This window comes from Mastigoproctus giganteus, chromosome 7 (assembly GCF_048544385.1).
Source record: "Mastigoproctus giganteus isolate SK-2022 chromosome 7, ASM4854438v1, whole genome shotgun sequence".
In the NCBI taxonomy this organism is placed as follows: domain Eukaryota; kingdom Metazoa; phylum Arthropoda; class Arachnida; order Uropygi; family Thelyphonidae; genus Mastigoproctus; species Mastigoproctus giganteus.
In genome coordinates, this window is record NC_143581.1 from 188,854,407 (window position 1) to 188,878,284 (window position 23,878).

At 36.8% G+C, this 23,878-nt stretch overlaps 1 protein-coding gene across 2 annotated transcripts in view; it reads right to left on the minus strand.

The window, feature by feature from the left end:
- Positions 1-23,878, minus strand: part of Sec24AB (Protein transport protein Sec24AB) — a 298,277-nt gene that overhangs the window by 148,661 nt on the left and 125,738 nt on the right. For both annotated transcript variants that reach the window (XM_090378021.1, XM_090378020.1), the window contains 3 exons: positions 21,899-22,005; positions 15,166-15,268; positions 479-605 (listed from right to left, as the gene is read on the minus strand). In XM_090378021.1, the coding sequence (XP_090234147.1) occupies positions 479-605; positions 15,166-15,268; positions 21,899-22,005 (337 nt within the window). The remainder of the gene's footprint in view (positions 1-478; positions 606-15,165; positions 15,269-21,898; positions 22,006-23,878) is intronic.

The window sequence follows — 23,878 nt, forward strand, 5'->3', positions numbered from 1 at the left end:
ATACAAGGACTGACTGTACTAGTAAAAATTTTTTACTAAAAATAAAGAAAAACAGTGAATTTTAATGAAAAATGTGTTATAAAAATTTTGGAGGTAATTAAGAGTATAATATGTGTTGGTGGTTAGAGAGTGAAATCAGTCTAACCTTATAACCATCACTGGCCTACAGAAAATGCCTTATTTAGGAACACTATATCCTAAATTTTTTCTCTTTGCTCTTTTCATTTTTCCTTCCTTTCTTTGTGCTGTCTTATTTCTCATTTTACTCTCTAGAAAACTAGTAACTGTACAGATTTACTATACACTACAATTTAAACTATTCGTTCTGTATAATTTATCTATTCTTAATTATATTACACTGTATAAATGCAGAGAAGTACATAGATATCACAGACTTTTCCACTTCATTCCAATCTCTCCCCCGCCCTATATATATATATATATATATATACCCCCAAAAATTTAAGCTTCTACTTACAGTCATTTACCCTGAAACAAAGGTTGCATTTCCACCTTCTCTGATCTACAAAAGATACAAAAGGATTGATGTATGTCCTGCAGCTGCGACAGCGAACTATTGAGCTACACTGGATCACAGGTAAATGCTACAAAAAACAAAGATTTAAAATTATTTTTCAGCTATCAACTTTTTTGATATGTATATACATACAAACAACAGGTACACAAATCAATTAAAAAAAACCTATCCTTTATAAACATGCAATACCCTCATTCTAAACAATGATTGTAGACAACTGATTATGAGCACATCTGATATTGGACAAAGTATGAAAAAGAGCAAGGTTATTTACAATTTGCAAAGTAGAATCTTTTACAAAGTGCTATTAGTAAAACCAGCAAATGAGATAATTGTCAGCTAAATTGAAGATAGCCCATCTTCATAACCAAAATCATTATTTATATCAGAAAAGGAAAGCCAGTTCCCCTCCAGTTCTCACCCAGTGAACAGCACCCACTAGAACTATCCACCTGGAACTAATAACAGTGGATAAAAATAGCAATATAGCACAAACCATTCATCAAGGAAGAAAAACTTCACTTCACTGAATTCAATAAGTCTGAGATAAGCATAAAACAGTCTTGTCCCATCCTTTTTACCTGCTAACCAAGTTAAACACAAATCAATGAACACTGGATTCTTTCATCTTATGGATTACCAAACTCAACTTTCTAAAAATTACAGTTATTGGACTATAAATGCCTTTCAAATTTATTTTCCAATAAAATTTCCAATCTTCTCTCAACTGACTATGTCAGAAATCTTTGAATCTCTCTCTCTCTCCTCTCTCTCTCTCTCTCTCTCTCTCTCTCTCTCTCTCTCTCTCTCTCTCTCTCCTCTCTCTCTCTCTCTCTCTCTCTCTCTCTCTCTCTCTCTCTGTGTGTGTGTGTGTGTGTGTGTGTGTGTGTGTCATTAATCAGAAATAGGCTTATAAGGGCATTCTGAAGAACTGAGCAGGATCATATCTGAATTTAAGAGTACCCCAGTTCACACAAAATTATCAAGATATTCATCCTCTCAGCAATGTACTATGAATCAATTATCTGGTTTTCAGTCCTAGCTACTATGTCAAACTCTTATCACCTGCAATAGCCTACTTTTTTTTTTAGTTGTGACTCCAAACAATAGATTTTAGAAACCTACAGCAGTCTAAACATTGTAGATGGATTGAGAAGTGGAAGCCAAAAGAACCTTGATACTGGACGTGAATTTCTGTAGGCTAATTGTCATGAAATAATGATTGTAGTGTGAGAAAATCTTTCATTTATTGAGACCTAACTGCGATTCTCATGGGAGAGAGAATAATCATTAGGAAAATTATACAACAAACTAAGAATATAAAAAAAAAACTCTAGCATAAATACAAACATCTAAAGAAAATTATTTCCACAGCCCCAATAATTTCCTACAAAACAACACCATATGAAAAAAATCATCTGAAGTAAAATCCACACCCTATATACAAGACACCCTACCACACCCTACATGTTTACAAATCTGACAATACTTAACAAGGGTGGACTGCCAAGGTTTGAAACAAGAAGATAACTAGCCCTTACAAGGAGACCGGCAGAATTACTTAACAAGTACAGGTCACTGTTGAACAAAAGCCGAGAATTAGGGTTGAATTTGAAAGTGTCTGCAATTCTGCCCAGACACGATAGGAGGGAGTATATGATGAGAGCCTTGTCGATCAATTCGGCCCTGGAAAGATTGTGCAAGGCTCAAGGGGTAGAATTTTTTTCAGCCTGGACTGTACTTGTTAACAGGAGAGATTGCTTCTACAGGGATGGGATACACTTAAATAGAAAGGGTGCAAGAATATTTGCTGATGCTATCGAGGCAGTGTTAGGTGGGTCGGAAAACTGCTAGCTTGGGGGGGGACAAAGACCAATAGATTGACAGTAGCCACTGGCAGAGGTGAAAGAGATTCTTGCACTGCTTCTATTAGAATGAGCAGAAGCCTGAAAAACAAGATGCATGGTATTTCAGAGACTGCTGGGAGCCATTGTGGTACAAGTAAACACATGGGTTGTGTTAGGGTAGCTAAGAATAGAAACAGGTGCAGGTATACTTGCGTGTACACCAATGCTAGGAGTTTAGTAAATAAATTTGATGAATTTGAGGTATTGCTCAAAACATCGAAGGCAGATATTGTTGGGATATCAGAGACGTGGTGTCACACAGATATAAGGGATGCGGAACTGCAATTTGAGGAGTACGTCTACAGAAAGGATAGACAGGATAGGAAGGGGGGAGGTGTTATGCTATTAGTTAAGAAACACATAAAAACCAAGGAAGTGAAGCCAGTCGACATCGCTGGACAGTGCAGTGTCGAGTCAGTTTGGTGTGACATAAACATTGGGAGATCAAAATTGAGAGTAGGAGTGTGCTATAGGCCTAATGACTCTGATGAGTATAATAAGGAACTGTACAGGGAAATAGAGTGGGCCAGTAAATCAGAGTGTCTTATAATGGGAGATTTTAATTTCCCAGATATTGACTGGAATTTGGGGGCTGGAAACTCACACACTAGCAGGGCTTTTGTGGATTTATTGGATGATTGTTTTCTACATCAGCATGTTCGGGAGGCAACTAGAGGGAGGAATACTCTTGATTTGATTATCAGCAGTGATTCTTCATGCATTAAGAATCTGCAGATAAATGAACCACTAGGTGGCAGTGATCACAGTGTGCTGAAGTGGGATTTACTCAAAGAGGTAACTACCATTAGGGGTAAAGGGAAGGGTTATTGCTTCCGTAAAGGCGACTACGATGGACTGAGACAGTATTTAAATTCTATACAGTGGGACCAACTGATGATGTTACCAACAGCAAATTCAAAATGGGAAGCATTCAAAGAACTTATCTTGGAAGCTACTAGGCTTTACATACCAACTAAGAAATATTGTTCAAGGTTTAGGCCAAAATGGATGTCAGATGAACTAATGAGGCATATGGCAGAGAAGAAAAATGCATGGGATACTTACAAATTAACACATGACACAGAAGCCTATGATAGATACAAGTTGATATGCAACCAAGTTACAAAGGAGGTTAGGCAGGCGAAGGCAGATTACGAGAAATCCTTGGCAAGGGATGCAAAGAAAAACAGCAAAGAGTTCTTTACTTATGTAAACTCTAGAAGGAAAGGGATGAATCAGATTGGTCCACTTGATATTGATGGGTCAAGTGTTGATGATCCTGCTCAGGTGGCTAACAAACTAAATGAATATTTTGCATCGACATTCACACATGAGGAGTTATTCAGCGAGGGGAATGCCAGAGGTGTATTCAACTCTAGCAGTAAGTTACAGAATCTTGAAATAACTGGGAGTAAAGTGGAGGAGAAACTGTTGAAGATAAACACAAGAAAGGCACCCGGGGTGGATGGGATCTATCCAGTTATATTAAAGGAGGCAGCAAAGGAAGTAAGCAAACCCTTAGCCATAATTATGAGAGCTTCCTTGGACTCAGGGGAGGTACCCATAGACTGGAAATGTGCAAATGTGACCCCAATTCACAAAGGAGGATCAAAGGCTGACACGAGTAATTATAGACCTGTGAGCTTGACTTCTGTTCCAGGAAAATTAATGGAGGCACTGGTTAAAGACGCACTGCAGGATCATTTAGACAAGACTTCAGTTATAGCTCAGACACAGCATGGTTTTGTTAAGGGAAAGTCTTGCCTGACCAACTTGATTGGATACTATGATGCAGTCACAAAAGAACTGGATGCAGGGAATAACTTTGATATTATATACTTGGATCTTAGAAAGGCTTTTGATACTGTTGCACATGCAAGACTGCTACACAAATTGGAGCAGTGTGACATTGGAGGCAAATTGCTGCTAGGGATAAAGGGGTGGTTGAGGGGGAGAAGACAGAGTGGTAATCAATGGACACTGCTCATCGTGGACTGATGTTATTAGTGGAGTCCCTCAGGGCTCAGTGTTGGGTCCATTATTTTCTGTATTTATAAATGATATTGATGATGGTATATCGGGATTAATGTCCAAGTTTGCAGACGATACAAAGGTTGGCAGGGTTGTCAAGGACACTACTGACACTGCTTCTGCAACAGGATCTGGAAAGGTTGAGCAGATGGGCTGAGAGGTGGCAAATGAAGTTTAACATTGACAAATGTAAAGTACTACACATGGGAAACAGCAACCCCAGAGCAACGTATCAACTCTATGGTACAACACTGACAGTGGTAGAGAATGAAAGGGACTTGGGGGTGGTTGTGCAGGCAGATATGAAGTTCTCTGAGCAGTGCAGACGGGCTGCAAGAGTAGCTCATGGAGTATTGTCAATGATATACAGGAATTTTTCCAGCAGGGATAAGGAGGTGATTATTCCATTGTATAAGGCGATGGTCAGGCCACACATAGAGTACTGTATACAGGTCTGGAGGCCTCATTTCAAGAAGGATGTAGAGCTGCTGGAACGAGTACAGAGAAGGGCAACAAGATTAGTGAATGGAACAAAGGGGTGCTCTTACGAAGAAAGGCTTAAGTTTTGCAAATTACAGTGTCTGGAGACTAGGCACCAGCGAGGTGATCTGATAGAGGTGTATAAAGCCTTGAATGGTTTAAGCATGCTCAATGCTGATGGGATTCTTCCTCTAGCTCAGAAAAATCACCTGAGAGGGCATAAATTCAAATTGAGGAAAGACAGATGTAGGATAGACGTGCGGAAATTTGCCTTTAGCCAGCGGGTGGTTGGTTGGTGGAACAGACTTCCATCCCTTGTGGTGGAGGTTGATAGCCTAAATAAGTTTAAGGCTCAGCTGGACAGGTATTTTGAACGAACAGAGGGGTGAAGTGGAAGTGGTTTTTTTTTTTTTTTTTTTTTGGCTGATGCTGCATAAGCTTGCTTTCTTGCATCAAATGCCTCTACTAATGCTAATGCTAATACATACACAACCTGTAAACAATACTTGAAAAAACCAGAACTGGTGCTGAAATTAAAATGCAGGGTCTTATAATTGTTGATTGTCCCATTGCAATCAACAATTACAAGAATACATGAAGGACTTATAGCTGAGATGGAAAGATTTTTTAATTTTGATTGAGACCAAATGAAATGTCATGTGCCTTTAAACCTTGCCACCATTTGCACTTAGGCAGGAAGCTACTGCTCCAAGCAAGTCTTCAATGTCAATGAGACTGGGATTGTTTGCCAGATGTCTCAAGAATGCATATCAGCAAGTAAAAAAAAAATCAATCACTGGTTTTACACCAAGAAAGGATAAACTAACCCTTTTGCTCTATTCAAATGCTGCATGTGAGTTCAAGCTGAAACCGAAGGGTTATGTTAAAAGGTGATTTTCTGCCCATCTAACTCCAATCCAAGAGACTGGATAACTGTTTCTTGAAGAGCAGTTCAGATTTTGCTAGTTGTTTGGAGTTACTGTCAGCAGAATAACCTGCCATCCTCTATGCCCTGCTAATGCACACGCCCAACTTCATGTTGGTGTGTTTGTCCCTCAACACAATATAAATTCTCTGTTTATACTCTGGCACGACAACCAAGTCAGTAGAGTTTACAATAAATCATCAATACAAATAAAGTAAAAGTAAAGTGCAGCCATTATCAACCCACAGCAGGATGGAAGCCTCCTCAACAATTCATGTTGAGGGAAATGGACCATAATCTGCCACGCTGGCCCAGTGCGGGTTGGCAGATCGACCGTATTCAGCATTCAGGGGCTTGAACCCCGGTCTACTCAAAGAGCGTGTGCTACAGCACTCCCGCTCCTGCCCACTCGGCTACGGAGGCCTCTGTAGCCAAGTCAGTAGAGTTTACAATAAATCGTCAGTACAAATATTTATCATATTTAGTAGTCACGGGCTTGAACCCCGGTCCACTCAAGGAACGCGTGCTATGCACTCTCGCTCCTGACCACTGGGCTACCAATGCTACAGCTCATGTACCAAGAAATGATTGCTTCTTAAGGCATATTACTTAAGACCCTTTGCCCAGGCTATAAAAGCAACAGACTGAAGGACCCCAAAAGAATTTTGGAAAGGATTCAACATTCTAGATGCAGTGAATACCGGAGAATAATGGAAGGAGGTTAAATAATACAACCTTAATGGCATCTAGAGTAAATTGTGGCCAGTAATTGTTTCTATTTTCAAAGACCAAATGAGAGAAATCAATGCTGATGTTCTGGTAATGGCTAGTCAACTGCGGTTAGAAGTTCAACCAGACAATATTTCTCATTCACAAGCCCTCTCCTTCCTTCACTTTTCTGAAGACCTTGTCTTCCTACAGAAGTAGAGGAAGTTAGATGATCGAACATACCAACAGTAACAGATATTTCCAAGCCACATATCTCACCTGGTAATAGAAACAGCATATAATAGGACATATACAGAGTTGCTTGACAAAAGAAAATTTTATTTTATTTCTATAGCCTTACAAAAAGAAGTCAAATATATCAAATATGGCACACAATAATATTAAGAACACAAACTCATAGGAATAATATATATATATATTAGTAGCACACCTAATGAATGCTTTGGCCAGCCTAAAAAGTAAAGAAATCAATAACAGCATGCCTATAGGGTTTACAAAATACCATATGAACACAGTCATTAAGATTGCTGCTTTTACTTTGTATAATAATTTAATCTAAAATATATTATGGACAAATCATGAAATAACATATAAACAAGCAATTGACTTCTTTTCTTACAGGCAGGACAATGCCTGACTACACTAATAACCAACCTATTTCAAAATTGGTCAAACTTACCTAAAAAATATGATGATTAATCTAAACTGCTAAAAATATAACAGCAAGATAAATAAAACTGTGTTTATTATTTTTTACTAATATGGCTCGACTGGTTTTTGGCACTGTCAGCAATGTTACCTTACAATGAGACAGTGTACAGCACAATCTTTCAGCACAATGAGACAGTACACTGTCTTATTGTGCTGAAAGATGACACCTACCTGAACTTTAAAATACAAAAATTTTAACAGCACTAGAAATACAGGTTACTCCCCAAAACAATATCTGTAATTAATTTAAATCTGTGTAATTTGTTACTGCTTTGAATCATTTGCTAAGAGGGGTGGCAGTGTTGACTGGTAGTATGGAGAATAATTCAAACAGTTAATTTTCATTTGGTCCTACTGAAGTAAAGTTGGAATAGATGAGGCAATTAAATTTAGTTTTAAGATGCATGTATGTAGGGCTTTGTTTCCTTACCCCATTTTATTGTAAATATAATTTAGAACCTGAAAAATAATTTGATTGTTCAAATTATGCACTGTCATCGTTATGCACACAAATTCTACAACTCAAAACTAACTTACAAGATAAGTATTAAATCATAACTTAATGAAACCAAATAAGATTAACGGAGGTATATTTATATAAATAATTTTGTTATTTAAAAATTCATTTGGTATGTTCATATGCAACATAAAACATCCAACATAGCCACTGTCCAATTATTGTACAAATTTTATATATATATATATATATATATATATATATATTTTCACTACCAATACAACACACTTGCAGGAAGTGTAGGGGGCACAAAGACAAATAGGAATCACATAGCATTGCAGGGTCCGAAATGCCTTCGTCATGTGGTAGAGGACGTTGAACGGGAGGTCGTGTGAACTGCGATCCAGCTGGAAGTCAGCATTTGCGAACCGTTTCTGTTGAAGAAACCAAGTAGGAAAAGTCCTCTGGAGTGGATAATCCGCAGGCTTCAATGCTTGGACGCGCTGCAGATGGTATGAATTCATTTGGTTTGTTGACAGTATCCTCCATACAGTGGATTGGAAAATAACCAATCGTTGGCCTATCGCTTGAGTATTCGTACTCGGATTGCCTTCTGCAAAATGTAGGACATTCTCCTCATTGTCTGGCATCCTCGTCGATGACAGTAATAGAGTCCTCGTCCATTACTGTCATCACGAGAGGTACCATCGATTCGTGGTACCTCTCGTGAAACAACCAGTCTCACGTAACCTTTGTGCACACGTGCAAAAATCGTATGATGAGGAGCGCGCCTGTGCGGGAAACGTTCCTAGTACAAGCGCAGAGCGGCGTGCCCATTACAGTCCACAGCTCCATACGAGAGGTGCATGTCGACCCGGTTCGCAAATGTTGACTTCCAGCGGGATCGCTGATCACGCGACCTCCCATTCAACGTCCTCTACTGCATGACGAAGGCATTTTGGACCAGGCAATGCTATTGTGATTCCGATTCGTCTTTGTGCCCCCCAAACCTCCTGAAAGTTTGTCGCACTGGTAGTGAATCACCCTGTATATATATGATATAGATGTCTGCTCTACTATCCTTATTTTTTATTTTCACTTAATCTTGCTCTTATTTCTGCGATCTGATTTCGATTCATTTGGATTTAATTAGAATTATATATATATATATATATATACAGGTAGCCCTCGATTTACGTCAGGGTTAGGTTCCTGGGGAACAGAAGCAAAGAAAACCCTTTATATAATGGAGTCCAATCAGAAATCACAGAGTTGGGTTCCAGGCACCAAAAATTTTACGTACGACTTTGCATCAATTGTTTTATTTTATTAGCATTCTTCATAATTGCAGTAATAGTCAATGGAGGCATATTCATAGCCCAAGTAGTAGTAGTGGCATGTGATGCAAGAAAGCAAATGTATGAGCTTATCCAGCATCGGCCAAAAAAAAAAAAAAAAAAAAACCATTCCCTCAAAATGCCTGTCCAGTTCCTCCTTAAATTTATTCAACCTATCAACTTCCACAACAACAGATGGAAGTTTCTTCCAGCAATTAACCACCCGGTGACTAAAGGCAAATTTCCGCACATCTATTCTACATCTGTCTTTTCTTAATTTGAATTTATGCCCCCTTAGGTTCGTAATCTGAACAAGTGGAAGGATCCCATCAGAATTCAGCGTGCTCAACCCATTCAAGGCCTTACACACCTCAATCAGAACACCTTGCAGGTGCCTAGTCTCCAGCCACTGCAATTTGCAGAAATTAAGCCTCTCTTGGTAAGAGAATCCCTTTATTCCCCTCACCAATCTTGTTGCCCTTCTCTGTACATGCTCAAGCAAATCTACATCCTTCCTAAAATGAGGCCTCCAGACCTGTATGCAGTATTCAAGGCGTGGCCTGACCATTGCCTTATACAGAGGGACAATCACCTCCTTTTCCCTGCTAGCAAAATTCCTATATATCATTGACAAAACCCCATGACCTGCCCTGGCAGCCTGTCTGCATTGCTCAGAAAACTTCATATCTGACTGCACAATTACGCCTAGGTCTTTTTCATTTTCTACTACCTTAAGTGTAGTACCACACAGCTGGTACATTTCTTTGGGGTTACTTCTACTCATATACAGTACTTTGCATTTGTCATTTGTTAGGGTAGCTAAGAATAGAAACAGGCGCAGGTATACTTGCGTGTAGACCAATGCTAGGAGTTTAGTAAATAAATTTGATGAATTTGAGGTATTGCTCAAAACATCAAGGGCAGATATTGTTGGGATATCAGAGACGTGGTGTCACACAGATATAAGGGATGCAGAACAGCAATTTGGGGAGTACAACGTCTACAGAAAGGATAGACAGGATAGGAAGGGGGGAGTGTTATGCTATTAGTTAAGAAACACATAAAAACCAAGGAAGTGAAGCCAGTCGACATCGCTGGACAGTGCAGTCTTGAGTCAGTTTGGTGTGACATAAGCATTGGGAGATCAAAATTGAGAGTAGGAGTGTGCTATAGGCCTAATGACTCTGATGAGTATAATAAGGAACTATACAGGGAAATAGAGTGGGCCAGTAAATCAGAGAGTCTTATAATGGGAGATTTTAATTTCCCAGATATTGACTGGAATTGGGGGGCTGGTTACTCACACACTAGCAGGTTTTTTTGTTTTTTTTTTTGATTTGGTAGTTGTTGGCGCATCGGCTTCTGTGGCCATATTGCACCTCCCAAGGATTTTGCAGTACTTTGATCCAAGCCCGAGGCGGGAATCGAACCCGCGACCTTTGGGTTGCCGGGCAGGTACTTTACCCACTCGGCTAGCCCGGTCGGCCACACTAGCAGGGCTTTTGTGGATTTATTGGATGATTGTTTTCTACATCAGCATGTTCGGGAGGCAACTAGAGGGAGGAATACTCTTGATTTGATTATCAGCAGTGATTCTTCATGCATTAAGAATCTGCAGATAAATGAACCACTAAGTGGCAGTGATCACAGTGTGCTGAAGTGGGATTTACTCAAAGAGGTAACTACCATTAGGTGTAAAGGGAAGGGTTATTGCTTCCGTAAAGGCGACTACGGTGGACTGAAACAGTATTTAAATTCTATACAGTGGGACCAACTGATGATGTTACCAACAGCAAATTCAAAATGGGAAGCATTCAAAGAACTTATCTTGGAAGCTACTAGGCTTTACATACCAACTAAGAAATATTGTTCAAGGTTTAGGCCAAAATGGATGTCAGATGAACTAATGAAGCATATGGCAGAGAAAAAAAATGCATGGGATACTTACAAATTAACACATGACACAGAAGCCTATGATAGATACAAGTCGATATGCAACCAAGTTACAAAGGAGGTTAGGCAGGCAAAGGCAGATTACGAGAAATCTTTGGCAAGGAATGCAAAGAAAAACAGCAAAGAGTTCTTTACTTATGTAAACTCTAGAAGGAAGGGGATGAATCAGATTGGTCCACTTGATATTGATGGGTCAACTGTTGATGATCCTGCTCAGGTAGCTAACAAACTAAATGAATATTTTGCATCGACATTCGCACATGAGGAGTTATTCAGCAAGGGGAAATGCCAGCGGTGTATTCAACTCTAGCAGTAAGCTACAGAATCTTGAAATAACTGGGAGTAAAGTGGAGGAGAAACTGTTGAAGATAAACACAAGAAAGGCACCCTGGGTGGATGGGATCTATCCAGTTATATTAAAGGAGGCAGCAAAGGAAGTAAGCAAACCCTTAGCCATAATTATGAGAGCTTCCTTGGACTCAGGGGAGGTACCCATAGACTGGAAATGTGCAAATGTGACCCCAATTCACAAAGGAGGATCAAAGGCTGACACAAGTAATTATAGACCTGTGAGCTTAACTTCTGTTCCAGGAAAATTAATGGAGGCACTGGTTAAAGAAGCACTGCAGGATCATTTAGACAAGACTTCAGTTATAGCTCAGACACAGCATGGTTTTGTTAATGGGAAGTCTTGCCTGACCAACTTGATTGGATACTATGATGCAGTCACAAAAGAACTGGATGCAGAGAATAACTTTGATATTATATACTTGGATCTTAGAAAGGCTTTTGATACTGTTGCACATGGAAGACTGCAACACAAATTGGAGCAGTGTGACATTGGAGGCAAATTGCTGCTATGGATAAAGGGGTGGTTGAGGGGGAGAAGACAGAGAGTGGTAATCAATGGACACTGCTCATCGTGGACTAATGTTATTAGTGGAGTCCCTCAGGGCTCAGTGTTGGGTCCATTATTGTTTTCTGTATTTATAAATGATATTAATGATGGTATATCAAGCTTAATGTCCAAGTTTGCAGATGATACAAAGGTTGGCAGGGTTGTCAAGGACACTACTGACACTATGCTGCTGCAACAGGATCTGGAAAGGTTGAGCAGATGGGCTGAGAGGTGGCAAATGAAGTTTAACATTGACAAATGTAAAGTACTACACATGGGAAACAGCAACCCCAGAGCAACGTATCAACTCTGTGGTACTACACTGACAGTGGTAGAGAATGAAAGGGACTTGGGGGTGGTTGTGCAGGCAGATATGAAGTTCTCTGAGCAGTGCAGACGGGCTGCAAGAGTAGCTCATGGAGTATTGTCAATGATATACAGGAATTTTTCCAGCAGGGATAAGGAGGTGATTATTCCATTGTATAAGGCAATGGTCAGGCCACACCTAGAGTACTGTATACAGGTCTGGAGGCCTCATTTCAAGAAGGATGTAGAGCTGCTGGAACGAGTACAGAGAAGGGCGGGCAACAAGATTAGTGAATGGAACAAAGGGGTGCTCTTACGAAGAAAGGCTTAAGTTTTGCAAATTACAGTGTCTGGAGACTAGGCACCAGCGAGGTGATCTGGTAGAGGTGTATAAAGCCTTGAATGGTTTAAGCATGCTCAATGCTGATGGGATTCTTCCTCTAGCTCAGAATAATCACCTGAGAGGGCATAAATTTAAATTGAGGAAAGACAGATGTAGGATAGACGTGCGGAAATTTGCCTTTAGCCAGCGGGTGGTTGGTTGGTGGAACAGACTCCCATCCCTTGTGGTGGAGGTTGATAGCCTAAATAAGTTTAAGGCTCAGCTGGACAGGTATTTTGAACGAACAGAGTGGTGAAGTGGAAGTGGGGGTTTTTTTTTTTTTTGGCTGATGCTGCATAAGCTTGCTTTCTTGCATCAAATGCCTCTACTAATGCTAATGCTAATTTGTCAAGGTTAAACTTCAGTTGCCACTTCTTAAGCCCATCTGCCCAAATTATCAAGATCCTGTTGCAGTAGCACACTGCCATTACTGTCCTTAACAACCCTGCCAACTTTTGTATCATCTGCAAACTTCGACACCAAGCCTGATATACCTTCATCAATATCATTGATAAATATACAAAACAACAGAGGACCCAACACCGAACGCTGTGGAACTCCACTAATAACATTAGTCCATGAAGAGCAGCACCCATTAATTACCACCCTCTGTTTTTTCCCACTCAACCATCCTTTTATCCATTGTAGCAACTTATCCCTAATACCATTATGCTCCAATTTGTACAATAGTCTTCCATGCGCAACAGTGTCAAAAGCTTTCCTGAAATCCAAATATATGATATCAAAATTATTTTTTGCATCCAGTTCCTTAGCCACATCATTATATCCTATCAAATTTGTCAGACAAGACTTTCCCTTAACAAACCCATGCTGTATCTGAGTTATTGCTGCATTCTTGTCTAGATGATCCTGCAATGCATCTTTAACCAGTGACTCCATTATTTTACCCGGAACGGAAGTTAAATTAACTGGTCTGTAATTACTCGTGTCACCCTTTGATCCCCTTTGTGAATTGGGGATTCATTAGTGCATGACCATGGCCATGCACTAATATTAGACTATATAAAGTTAAAAAATAAAAATATAGAAATACAGAAACATGGTACTTATATTCGCAGGCATATGTAATGTTTAATCTAACTTGATGGAATTAATTTGTCCTGACATTTCTACTTTTTACTTAATTTTTTCTTTTCAGTAGTTTTTACATGTAATTCAAAAAAGAAATTGCAATTTATTTCTACTACACACACACACACACACACACACACACACACACACACATAGTTCTCGACTTTACGAGTTAATTCGTTCCTAGCGCGTACTTGTAAAGCAAAAACTCAAAGCGGGAATTTATTTCCCATAGACATAATGTTAAAAATAGAGGTTACGTTATCAACAATGAAATTAGTTAGCTAATTAGTCTGTTTAAACAATGATTGATTTATCCAAGGAAATGAAAACATAGCCTGTAAAATCAAGCAAATTATAATAATAAAGAAAGTATTTATGACTTACAAATGTTAAAGAATGTTTATTCTTCATCATCACCAACGACTTAAATGCACACTCGTTATTCACTCATTATTAGCTCGGCACTCATTGGTTTGTTGCACAAGGAGTCGTCGTCTTCAGAAATTCTTCAAGAGGTGTTTATTTCCAAGATAATCTTCTCTTTTCTTTATAAATTTCAATAGCATGCATAAGCATTTTTTTAATGGAACGCATAAATTGCAACTAACACGATTTGCACGGAGTAACAAGTTTACGAAGCTTTTAAAAAAAAAAAAAAAAAAAAAAAATGAAGAGAAGATTCTGAAAATTTATTTTTTATACGATTGAAGATTTCAGTAAAGGGCAAACACATTTCACTATAATAATGTAAAAACCCATACAATTCCAGCTATCAGTATTTTCACAAATGCAATAACATCAAGTTTGCTACCTGTTTATAATTTCTTGCAGTAACAGAAAAGCCCAATAAACCGGAAGGTTCAAATCGTGTTTATTGTTCTAGTCGTGACTTCCAGAAATGTGCTTCAGAAAAATATCACAAAGCCGTTCAAAATTGGTTCTTTTGATAACAATGATAACAATAAAAACGGCCTTTTAGGGAGTTATATAGCAAATTTCCGAGGTCGTGGAATGAATTACTGTAAAACAATGTTATTGGGTTCATATTATGATATTTTTGCAATACGATGGTAACAGATTAATATTGTAAAGCGAGGTACACTGTACTGTATAGCTACGATCGTGGTTTGAAATGCGGTATTATGAATGTTTAACATTCTTTTTTTGCAATTAATGTCCATATTTTCGATTTGTTGATACTTGGGGGGGACTCAAAGCGAGAACTGCCTGTGTGTGTGCGCGCGCGCGAACTAGAATTCTGCCAGCCTTACTGGCAGAATTCTAATATAACTGCATGCTTGCCTATAACAGAACTCTGATGTAACAATATGTTAACTAATAACCTTGCATATGATTATCTCTGAAATATGGGTACATGTCATTCTATACTTTTGAGTTAGAAATATTATTACTTACACTAACATCTCTAAATGGATGAATAAGAATTCCCAATGGAAGCCTTGACTTTTGGAGAAGAGAATTAGTCTCAGGAATTTTTGTTAGCGTGCAGCGAAAAATACTAGAGAAAAAAACAAGTATTTTATTATGACAATGAAACATATATGATGCATCTTTTTAAAGGTTGCTTTTAATGAAAATTCTTACTACAGTGACTTCTGAATTTACACAACGGTTACGTTCCAGAACGTTTCGTGGAGTTTAAATTCACATGTAATGTAAATAATCACCAAAAAATACGATAATAAGCCAATGAGAGTAACTCTCACATTTAGATAAGTTATCCCTACCATACCATTCATTTTCTTTGGTTGGAAGACTGGGCACTCTAAAGAAAACGATGAGCAACCAAAGAGATTCATCTTTATTGATTTTTTTTTTTTTTTTTTTTGTATAGCAAGAAAAATTATGTTTACTATAACCAACATATATAGTACAAGACAAATGGGGTGAAGGGTGGCCTTAGGCAGGTTGATGGGGGATCATTATGGTCAGATCCTGCTCCCTTGGATTTGGACCAGATAGGTAGGGGTAGGGATGATACACTAACCCAGGAAGTGGAGGGTTCACTTGACCACTCCCTTGAGCACTTGAAAAAAGAATCCAGAGTTAGTTGCTTTGCATGTTGCCTCTTCTCACACAACTCATAGTAGCAACGAAGTTCTAGCAGAACTTTACATTGCACTTTAGAGCTTTGTTCAAGGTTAGGATCTTTATCGGATTTGGGCTTTCATCTACAAGATTTAATGCTTTTGATATTCCTTTCACTGCCAGGCTCTGTTCTTCTTTAACCTCTGGGCTTTCACTCACTACTGCTGCCTCCTCCTCTTGAATGCGATATTGCTCCAGCACAAACAGATTTTCATTTGACAATTCTTGATGATGCGAATCAATTAAATCATCAGCATCAGTTTCCTCCACTTCAGTGAACCCTATCTTTTAGTGAATTTCACACATTTGTGCATAATCTTCATCGGCAGCAGAGCCTTTGAAGGAGTTGCTAAGGTCTGGACACATCTTATGCCACAAACTTTGAATACAGTTATGTGGAACTTTGTGGCATGCAGCGTCAATGAATTTTGAAGCATCTTTATACTGAAGGCTCGCCAATATTGCTGCACATTCATCTGTTCGTGGTCAGTCTTGTCAATTAGATCAGCCAGAATGTGCTTTAAATACTGAGCCTTAAAAGATTTAATCACATGCTGGTCCATATGGTGGAGTAATTAGGTTGTATTTGCCAGAAAAAAGAAAAGAAAAAAAAACAATCTTGATATTGGAACGGACATCAACAATATTAGATGGATGGCTTGTGGCATTATCAAGAATAAGTAAAATGTTGAACAGTATTCTTTCTGCCTTGCAATATACTTCCAACTCTGGTTGTAACCGAGATCCAAGATAACTTCTGAAAATGACAGCAGTCATCCAATCCACCCTTTAGGATTGAAGTACCAGCACACAGCACGTACAACCTGTTGTAACCTTTTTTAAGGGCACAAGGGTTTTGACAATGGCAAATCCACACAATTTTCAGTTCAAGACCCTCCAATTAGCACCCAACATAAGTGTTAGCAGATTTTTTGCCACCTTAAAGCCAGGAGTAGTCTTTTCAGTAATGGAAAGTCCGATCAGGCATTTTTTTCCAATATAAACCTGTTTTGTCGAGGTTGAATATCTGTTTGGGTATGTATTCCCCCTCCTCTATGAATACCTTCAGTTTTGCATGGAACGATGCACAGCATTTTTATTGGCTGATACAGCTTCTCCACAAATTTTCACATTATAAAACCATACCATTGACGAAAATTATCCTGAACTTGCCGTAAAGGGCATAACTTCCCCATCCTCATTCTTTTAAACCATCATAAAGGCTATGAGCTTTTTCTTGCACTAGGCTAATGTTAATGTGTTTTTTCTTTTGGTCACTCATCCATGTAGCAAGCATTTTTTCCATGCGTTCCATCAAACTTGACTGAGCATATGACTTGTGCAGTTAAAAGCACATCACTCTTAACACTTTCTTTAATTTTATTGGCACTATCTCGAATAGTACGTAATGTACTCTCACTCAGACTATGTTAATGTGTGCCATGTTCTCGCCTCATTCATAGCACTTAAGCACTTCCAGGTTTCATTTCAAACAAAATTGATTTCTTTAAGTGCTTACCATCACTTCCACTAAAACTATGAGGATGCTTATTGGCCATAAGGGTAATAATAAAAACAAAATAGTAAAAATAGGCACAAAGTGAAAAAAATTATGCACTTCCAATAGACGACCAATTGACAATTTTCAGCAAAACAAAATGAAGAAATTGCAGGCTATCGTGCTGGCCTCTTGTGGTGCTTTCCGTAAATATGGTTGCTGTGCATCATTTTAAATTTGCATAATTTAAATGTGTAAATTAAGAAATCACTGTATCAGAAATTAATAATAAAGTCACTGTATCAGAAATTAATAATAAAGTCACTATATCATAATTAACAAAAAAATGATATTCTTTTATATCACTTTTTTAACCCATCAACAGGCTTTCCCAAAAATAATTTATACGATTATTAATTTGTGGATAATTAATTCTCATTGATTTGATTTTGATTCTTCTAATAATACTAACTTGCTTGCATTGCTGGAATATCATATTCTTTGTGGCAGTATGACTTTTTAAAAATAATACTTCTATAACCATTGTTTTTAAATTAGGTGAAGTACTATAAACAGATGTCACTTGGCCAGTCCATAAAATATGTGATGTATTAACAAGTTGTTCGTACTGTATTTGTCCAATGCAATGAAGCTCATTTCAAAATAAGCTATTTCAATTTTACTGTGTTTGTCTATGCACTGCAGTGAAACCACATGTCCTAATACAGTAAAATCCCATTGCAACAAATACTGCTTTAATGAAACTTCACTGTGATGAAAATACAGTGAAGTGTAAAAACCCATTACAATGAACTCAGGGGTACACAAATCATTTTGCTATATTTAAATTTCATTCTAATGAATATTACTGAAAATATTTCAATGATCTTTATTTGTTCAAATAAATTCTGCTGAACTTTACATAATCATTTCCACTTCATTTCACCTAAATATTGACTTTACAACCAATAATAAAATATACTTAGAGAACTTCATTATTAAAATAACTTACCTCTATAATCTTCGACTTCATTATCATAAGAATGGGTTTAAAAAACAATTTTAATTTTCAATTTTACTGTGTTTTTAATTTTTCAATTTTACTGTGTTTGTCTATGCACTGCAGTGAAACCACATGTCCTAATACAGTAAAATCCCATTGCAACAAATACTGCTTTAATGAAACTTCACTTTTTTTATGAAACTTCACTTCATTTAAATTTCATTCTAATGAATATTACTGAAAATATTTCAATGATCTTTAATTGTTCAAATAAATTCTGCTGAACTTTACATAATCATTTCCACTTCATTTCACCTAAATATTGACTTTACAACCAATAATAAAATATACTTAGAGAACTTCATTATTAAAATAACTTACCTCTATAATCTTCGACTTCATTATCATAAGAATGGGTTTAAAAAACAAGAAAATTGAGAAGACAAAAAATACTACCTATCCTGAAATACATTTCATCATGTATATCTACTATTAAAACTACCCATAACTAATCTTTTCATGATACCACTGCAGATGGTCATTAAGATAATGCATACATAGAAGGTAATGATTTATGTACTTGGACTGATCATGGGAATGCAGGAGCTTGTTTCTGTCATTTAGTATTGCATTAGCAATGGCCACATGGTGCAAGGAAGCCTATGGCTTATGCTGCTCCAGCCAAAAAATAAAAAAAAAATAAAAATAAAAATAATAAAATAAATAAATAAAATAAAACAGAAAAGTTTAGATGTCTATCAACACACTACACATTTGAAAAATAAAATGTGGGAATGGTAGAATGTGCAGCAGATATTTTAATTTTAATTTAATTAAAATTTTAGCATTGTCTAATTGGGGCCTATATTCCAAATTGTTCAGTTGCACCAAATCTTCATCTGCCACATCATGTTATGAAGGATGTGATTAGTTGCCAGCACAGGACAGTCTTGCTGGCAACTAATAAGATAAATTACATTGTTCAAATCATTTTTTATTTTTTTTTTTTTTTAAAGGTTTACTGAAATTTTGAAACATGGAGCTTATTTTCGAACATGAAGAGAAGCTTAAAACATCTGATTTCAATATGAATAACTTTCATCCTTAGATGGTGTATATGAATTCAGAAAACTTGTCTGGTTTTTCTAGTGCTTTTATGTTTGTAAATTGGTGAAGTAATGGTTGCAACACACTCCTTTATGTAAGTCTTAAGTATTATCTTCACATAAAATTAAGAATTTTGGAAAAGGTAAGCTTCATAAATGAAAGACAGTTTTACCATATTTAAAAGTATTAATTTTAGTATGATAATATTTAATACTATCTTTTTTTTTGTATTACTGTATAATCCAGCTGTATTTATTTAACTTAATGTTATTCTTTATTTTTCATCTTTATGTAATAATACTTGACAGATTTCATACTATATGTAATTGTTTTTTTATAAAATCTTAGTATTCAGTGTTTCGTTTTCCTATAGTACTTCACTTCCTTTTTCATTATCTGATGATCAGTCACTCAATCTATATACAAGTCCTTTGGCCTTCAGCTTATTTTCTCTTTATATTGTAAAACTTTACATTCACAAATGTAAAGTACTACAAATGGGAAGGAGTAACCCCAGAGTAACATATCAACTCTGTGGTACTACATTGACAGTGGTAGAGAATGAAAAGGACCTAGGGGTAATTGTGCAGGCAGATATGAAGTTTTCTGAGCAGTGCAGACAGTCTGCAAGAGTAGCTCATGGTGTCTAGTCAATGATATACAGGAATTTTTCTAGCAGGGATAAGGAGGTTATTAGGCAATGGTCTGGCCACACCTTGAGTACTGTATACAGGTCTGGAGTCCTCATTTTAAGAAGGATGTAGAGCTGTTCAAACGAGTACAGAGAAGGGCAACAAGATTAGCGAATGGAACGAAGGGTTGCTCTTACGAAGGCTGTGGTGGCTAATTGCATAGTATATTGTACCGTACAATAAATATTTATTCAAATGAATAATTGAGGTTCATCTATATTATTAATAAGGTAGTGCGTGCATGCGTGCGCACACACACACACACACACACACACACAGGTAAATGGTAATTAGCAAAAGGGCAAATGGTAATGCAGGTAAAAGGCAAGTGGTAATGCAGTCAAAATTGTATAGGAATAGGCTCCAGAAAAAATTATTTTATCAATCAAAAATTTGAGGCCAAAATGGCAGCTCAATCCAAAAGCAACTGTACAATGAATTCTGATTGATCAGGTAACATTGTTTTAATAGCAATGTTAAGACTTGAAGCAATGTTAAGACTTGAATCTAATAAATAAATAGCAATTGCTTCTATGATTTATGAGACTTACTTCCTTTTAACTGTAAGGTTTGATGCATCAGAAGAATTAAATTAACTTTCTCTACAACTTTATCTCTACTCCAGTCTTCCAATACATCAAACCTTATGGTTAAAATGATTCACATCTATAAAAAACAAAGAAGCAATTACTAATTCCTTCATTAAATTATCAGTAACACATCTAAAATGATAAACACCACTGTGCATGGATACCACATAATTTGTTACAGAAATAATGAATAAAAGATAACTGCTCATGCAACTTATAACTAGAATCAAAATTTCAAAAACACAATTCTTCCCTGTTATGGCAAATCAGATGCACTTGGACCCAAAGTCAAGGAAGCAAAAAGCATGTTAGTCTTTTTTCCAGTGAAATTTTCCTAGTTTGCTGTAGAAGAAAGTCAAAGGGGACTGACCAAAATGTAATTTCTCCTCCACTCCAAAAATACACAAAATGTGTTTTTGTTAATCCCACTAACCCAAACATTCAGAAATTCTAATACCTCCTCCATTAATTAGTTCAGTTTACCATGACTGCACTGTGCATATAGCACTGTGTTGGGGGAGATCTCCAGTGCCACCAGACAATTAACACTGTCTAGTTCTGTTAATGACAGAATGGGAAGTAGATCTATGGTAAAAAGTGAAGAGCAGGTGGCTTATACTATTATAATGTAACTTTTCTTTTAACACAGCTTTATTTAAGCTGTAAAAATATTTTATTTAGGGAATGACCACCACATATCCCCGGAGCAATATGGCCTTAGTTGCTAATGCTCCTAAAAACCAAAACAACAACAACAGCCTTGTCAACATGCATATTCTGCCAGCAAATTTAAAAAAGTTAAACTCCTAGAACTAAATCACTTTAATCATATTATTCATCAAAAAAGGTAACTAAAATGCATAACTGCTGAAAACAATATTAGTCAAAAGAAACTAAGAGACAGTTACGAATAATGCTTAAACTCAAAAATCAATTTAACAAATATATTTCATTCCCTCTGTCATCTTATACATTTAATATACACTTTAGTTATACAAATATATTAACAAAAAATCAGTAGCTTTCGGGCCCGAAAGCTACTGATTTTTTGTTAATATATTTGTATAACTGGTTTATAACTAACTTAAGTGTATATTAAACTATGGACCCCAGTACTCCAGGCCCATTCGTTACTATCTTATACACTTACTCTGGACTACAGTTTGGCCTATCCTCTGGTACAACTGGCTTTGGTGGTTCAACTGCTACTGGTGGCAAAATATTCCTATCTTGAAGTAAATTAACACTTTCATTGCCCTGCAAAAATATAAAAATGTACAATGATTTTACTATAGATTTAAAACTTAAATACAAATCACAAACACAGTCAATGTCAACCTGAGAATTTTGATACAAGAAGTAAGCACAAAATTTTCCCATCCTTGTCAATTAAACCTATACAATCACCCATATACAGGGTGGCCACTGAAAGACTGAAGGGTTTGAAAAAGTCATAATTTGTTAATTTTCAATCTTTTTTATTTTCTTTTTTTACAGGTTATAGAGGAGCCCCTTTGGAGATTAAAATGGCTACGTTTGATGTCCAGCAACGGGTAGAACTCATTGGGATTTTCTATTCCAGTGAAAGATCAATTATTGAAACACACGATTTGGAACCTAATCGCCCAGTTTGAAAGAACTGGATCAGTCGGCGATCTTCCAGGAAGAGGTCCTAAGCGCACTGTGCACACTGACGCAGCGGTGCAAGGTGTACAGTAGAGTGTCCTTGAGGATCCATCTGCCTCTACCCGTCTTCGCTCTGCTCAACTAAGCATTGCCAGAACATCGCTTCAGAAGATCCTGAAACTGGATTTAAAAATGGATTTAAAATAATAAAAAATTAAAACATGTTTGTAAAAATTATTTTTGTTTTATATCATTCAGTCTTTCAGTGGCCACCCTGTATAAAAATAATTCCATTGAAGGTATAGATCCCATGTGTTTGACAGTCCTGAAATTGGTAACAGTATCCATATGCACTACAAATATTGAAGAAATGTCCTCTCTTATTAATAGGATGGTGCACACTGAACTTTAGCTAATTGGTAAGTATTTTGTATTAAAGAACAGACTAATTATAAAGAGAAAAATCTGGGCCCTTCTTGGGAGTTCATACACATCTCATTACACCCCAAAGAATATAATTATTTTTATAACTTAATTTATACTTTTATAATTTATTAAGAAAAAAAATTGAATTGGCAATACAAATTTTTTTCCAAATAAAATCGAAAAATGAAAATGACCAGGGAAATTTTAGATGGATATCTAAAATCCTAATTTATATGCTTTCACATGATATCAGAAAAGAAACTTCAAACTTTGCAGAATATAACAATACAATTTTTATTATCACATACAACTGATACATTTTCTTATGCAAGGAAAATGTTTCTGCATGTGAGGGGCCAAAGGGGTATGAATTTGTGTTTGTTGTATCAATGAAATATCAAATTACATCTGTACATACACAGATGTAATTTGTTGCTTTTTATATTTATGACAGTTTTGAGAATATAATAGAAAGACTTAACAAGAATTGGGATGATGTGGGCTTATAAAAGCCAAAATTGAAGAAATTCTCTGGAATTCAGGTCCAGAAGTTGATGAAAACAAATCAAATATATATACACAGATCCTCATTATCCGAGGATAATTGGTTCCAGAAAATTCCACTTAAAACGGACCAAATTTTCATAATGTTTATTATGTACTTGTAATAGTAAAAAATGGATGAAGGAACTGAAAAATGAGAAAATTATTTTATTAGACATTTTTTTTTATTATAATATGTTGCACAATGTAAGGTTAAGTAAAGTTTATTTAAGTTACACTATTTTTCAATTGTACGAATAAAGAATTAATCCAGAGGTGGGGGAGGGGGGTGCCGTATTTTTTCACATTTAGTTTCCCACTGCTGCATTTAGTTATGTCTTTAACTTCGCACTTAACTTTTGTTGCACGATCATGAAGAAGATTGTTCTCACAAAAAACATTCACGTGCTTCGTCAATTTTCTCAAGAGAAACAGTTTAAATTCTTTAATTTTCAAATCCTCGTAACTGCAGGGACTTGGATAATGAATACTTGGATACCAGGAACCCGTGTGTGTGTGTACACACCACACACAC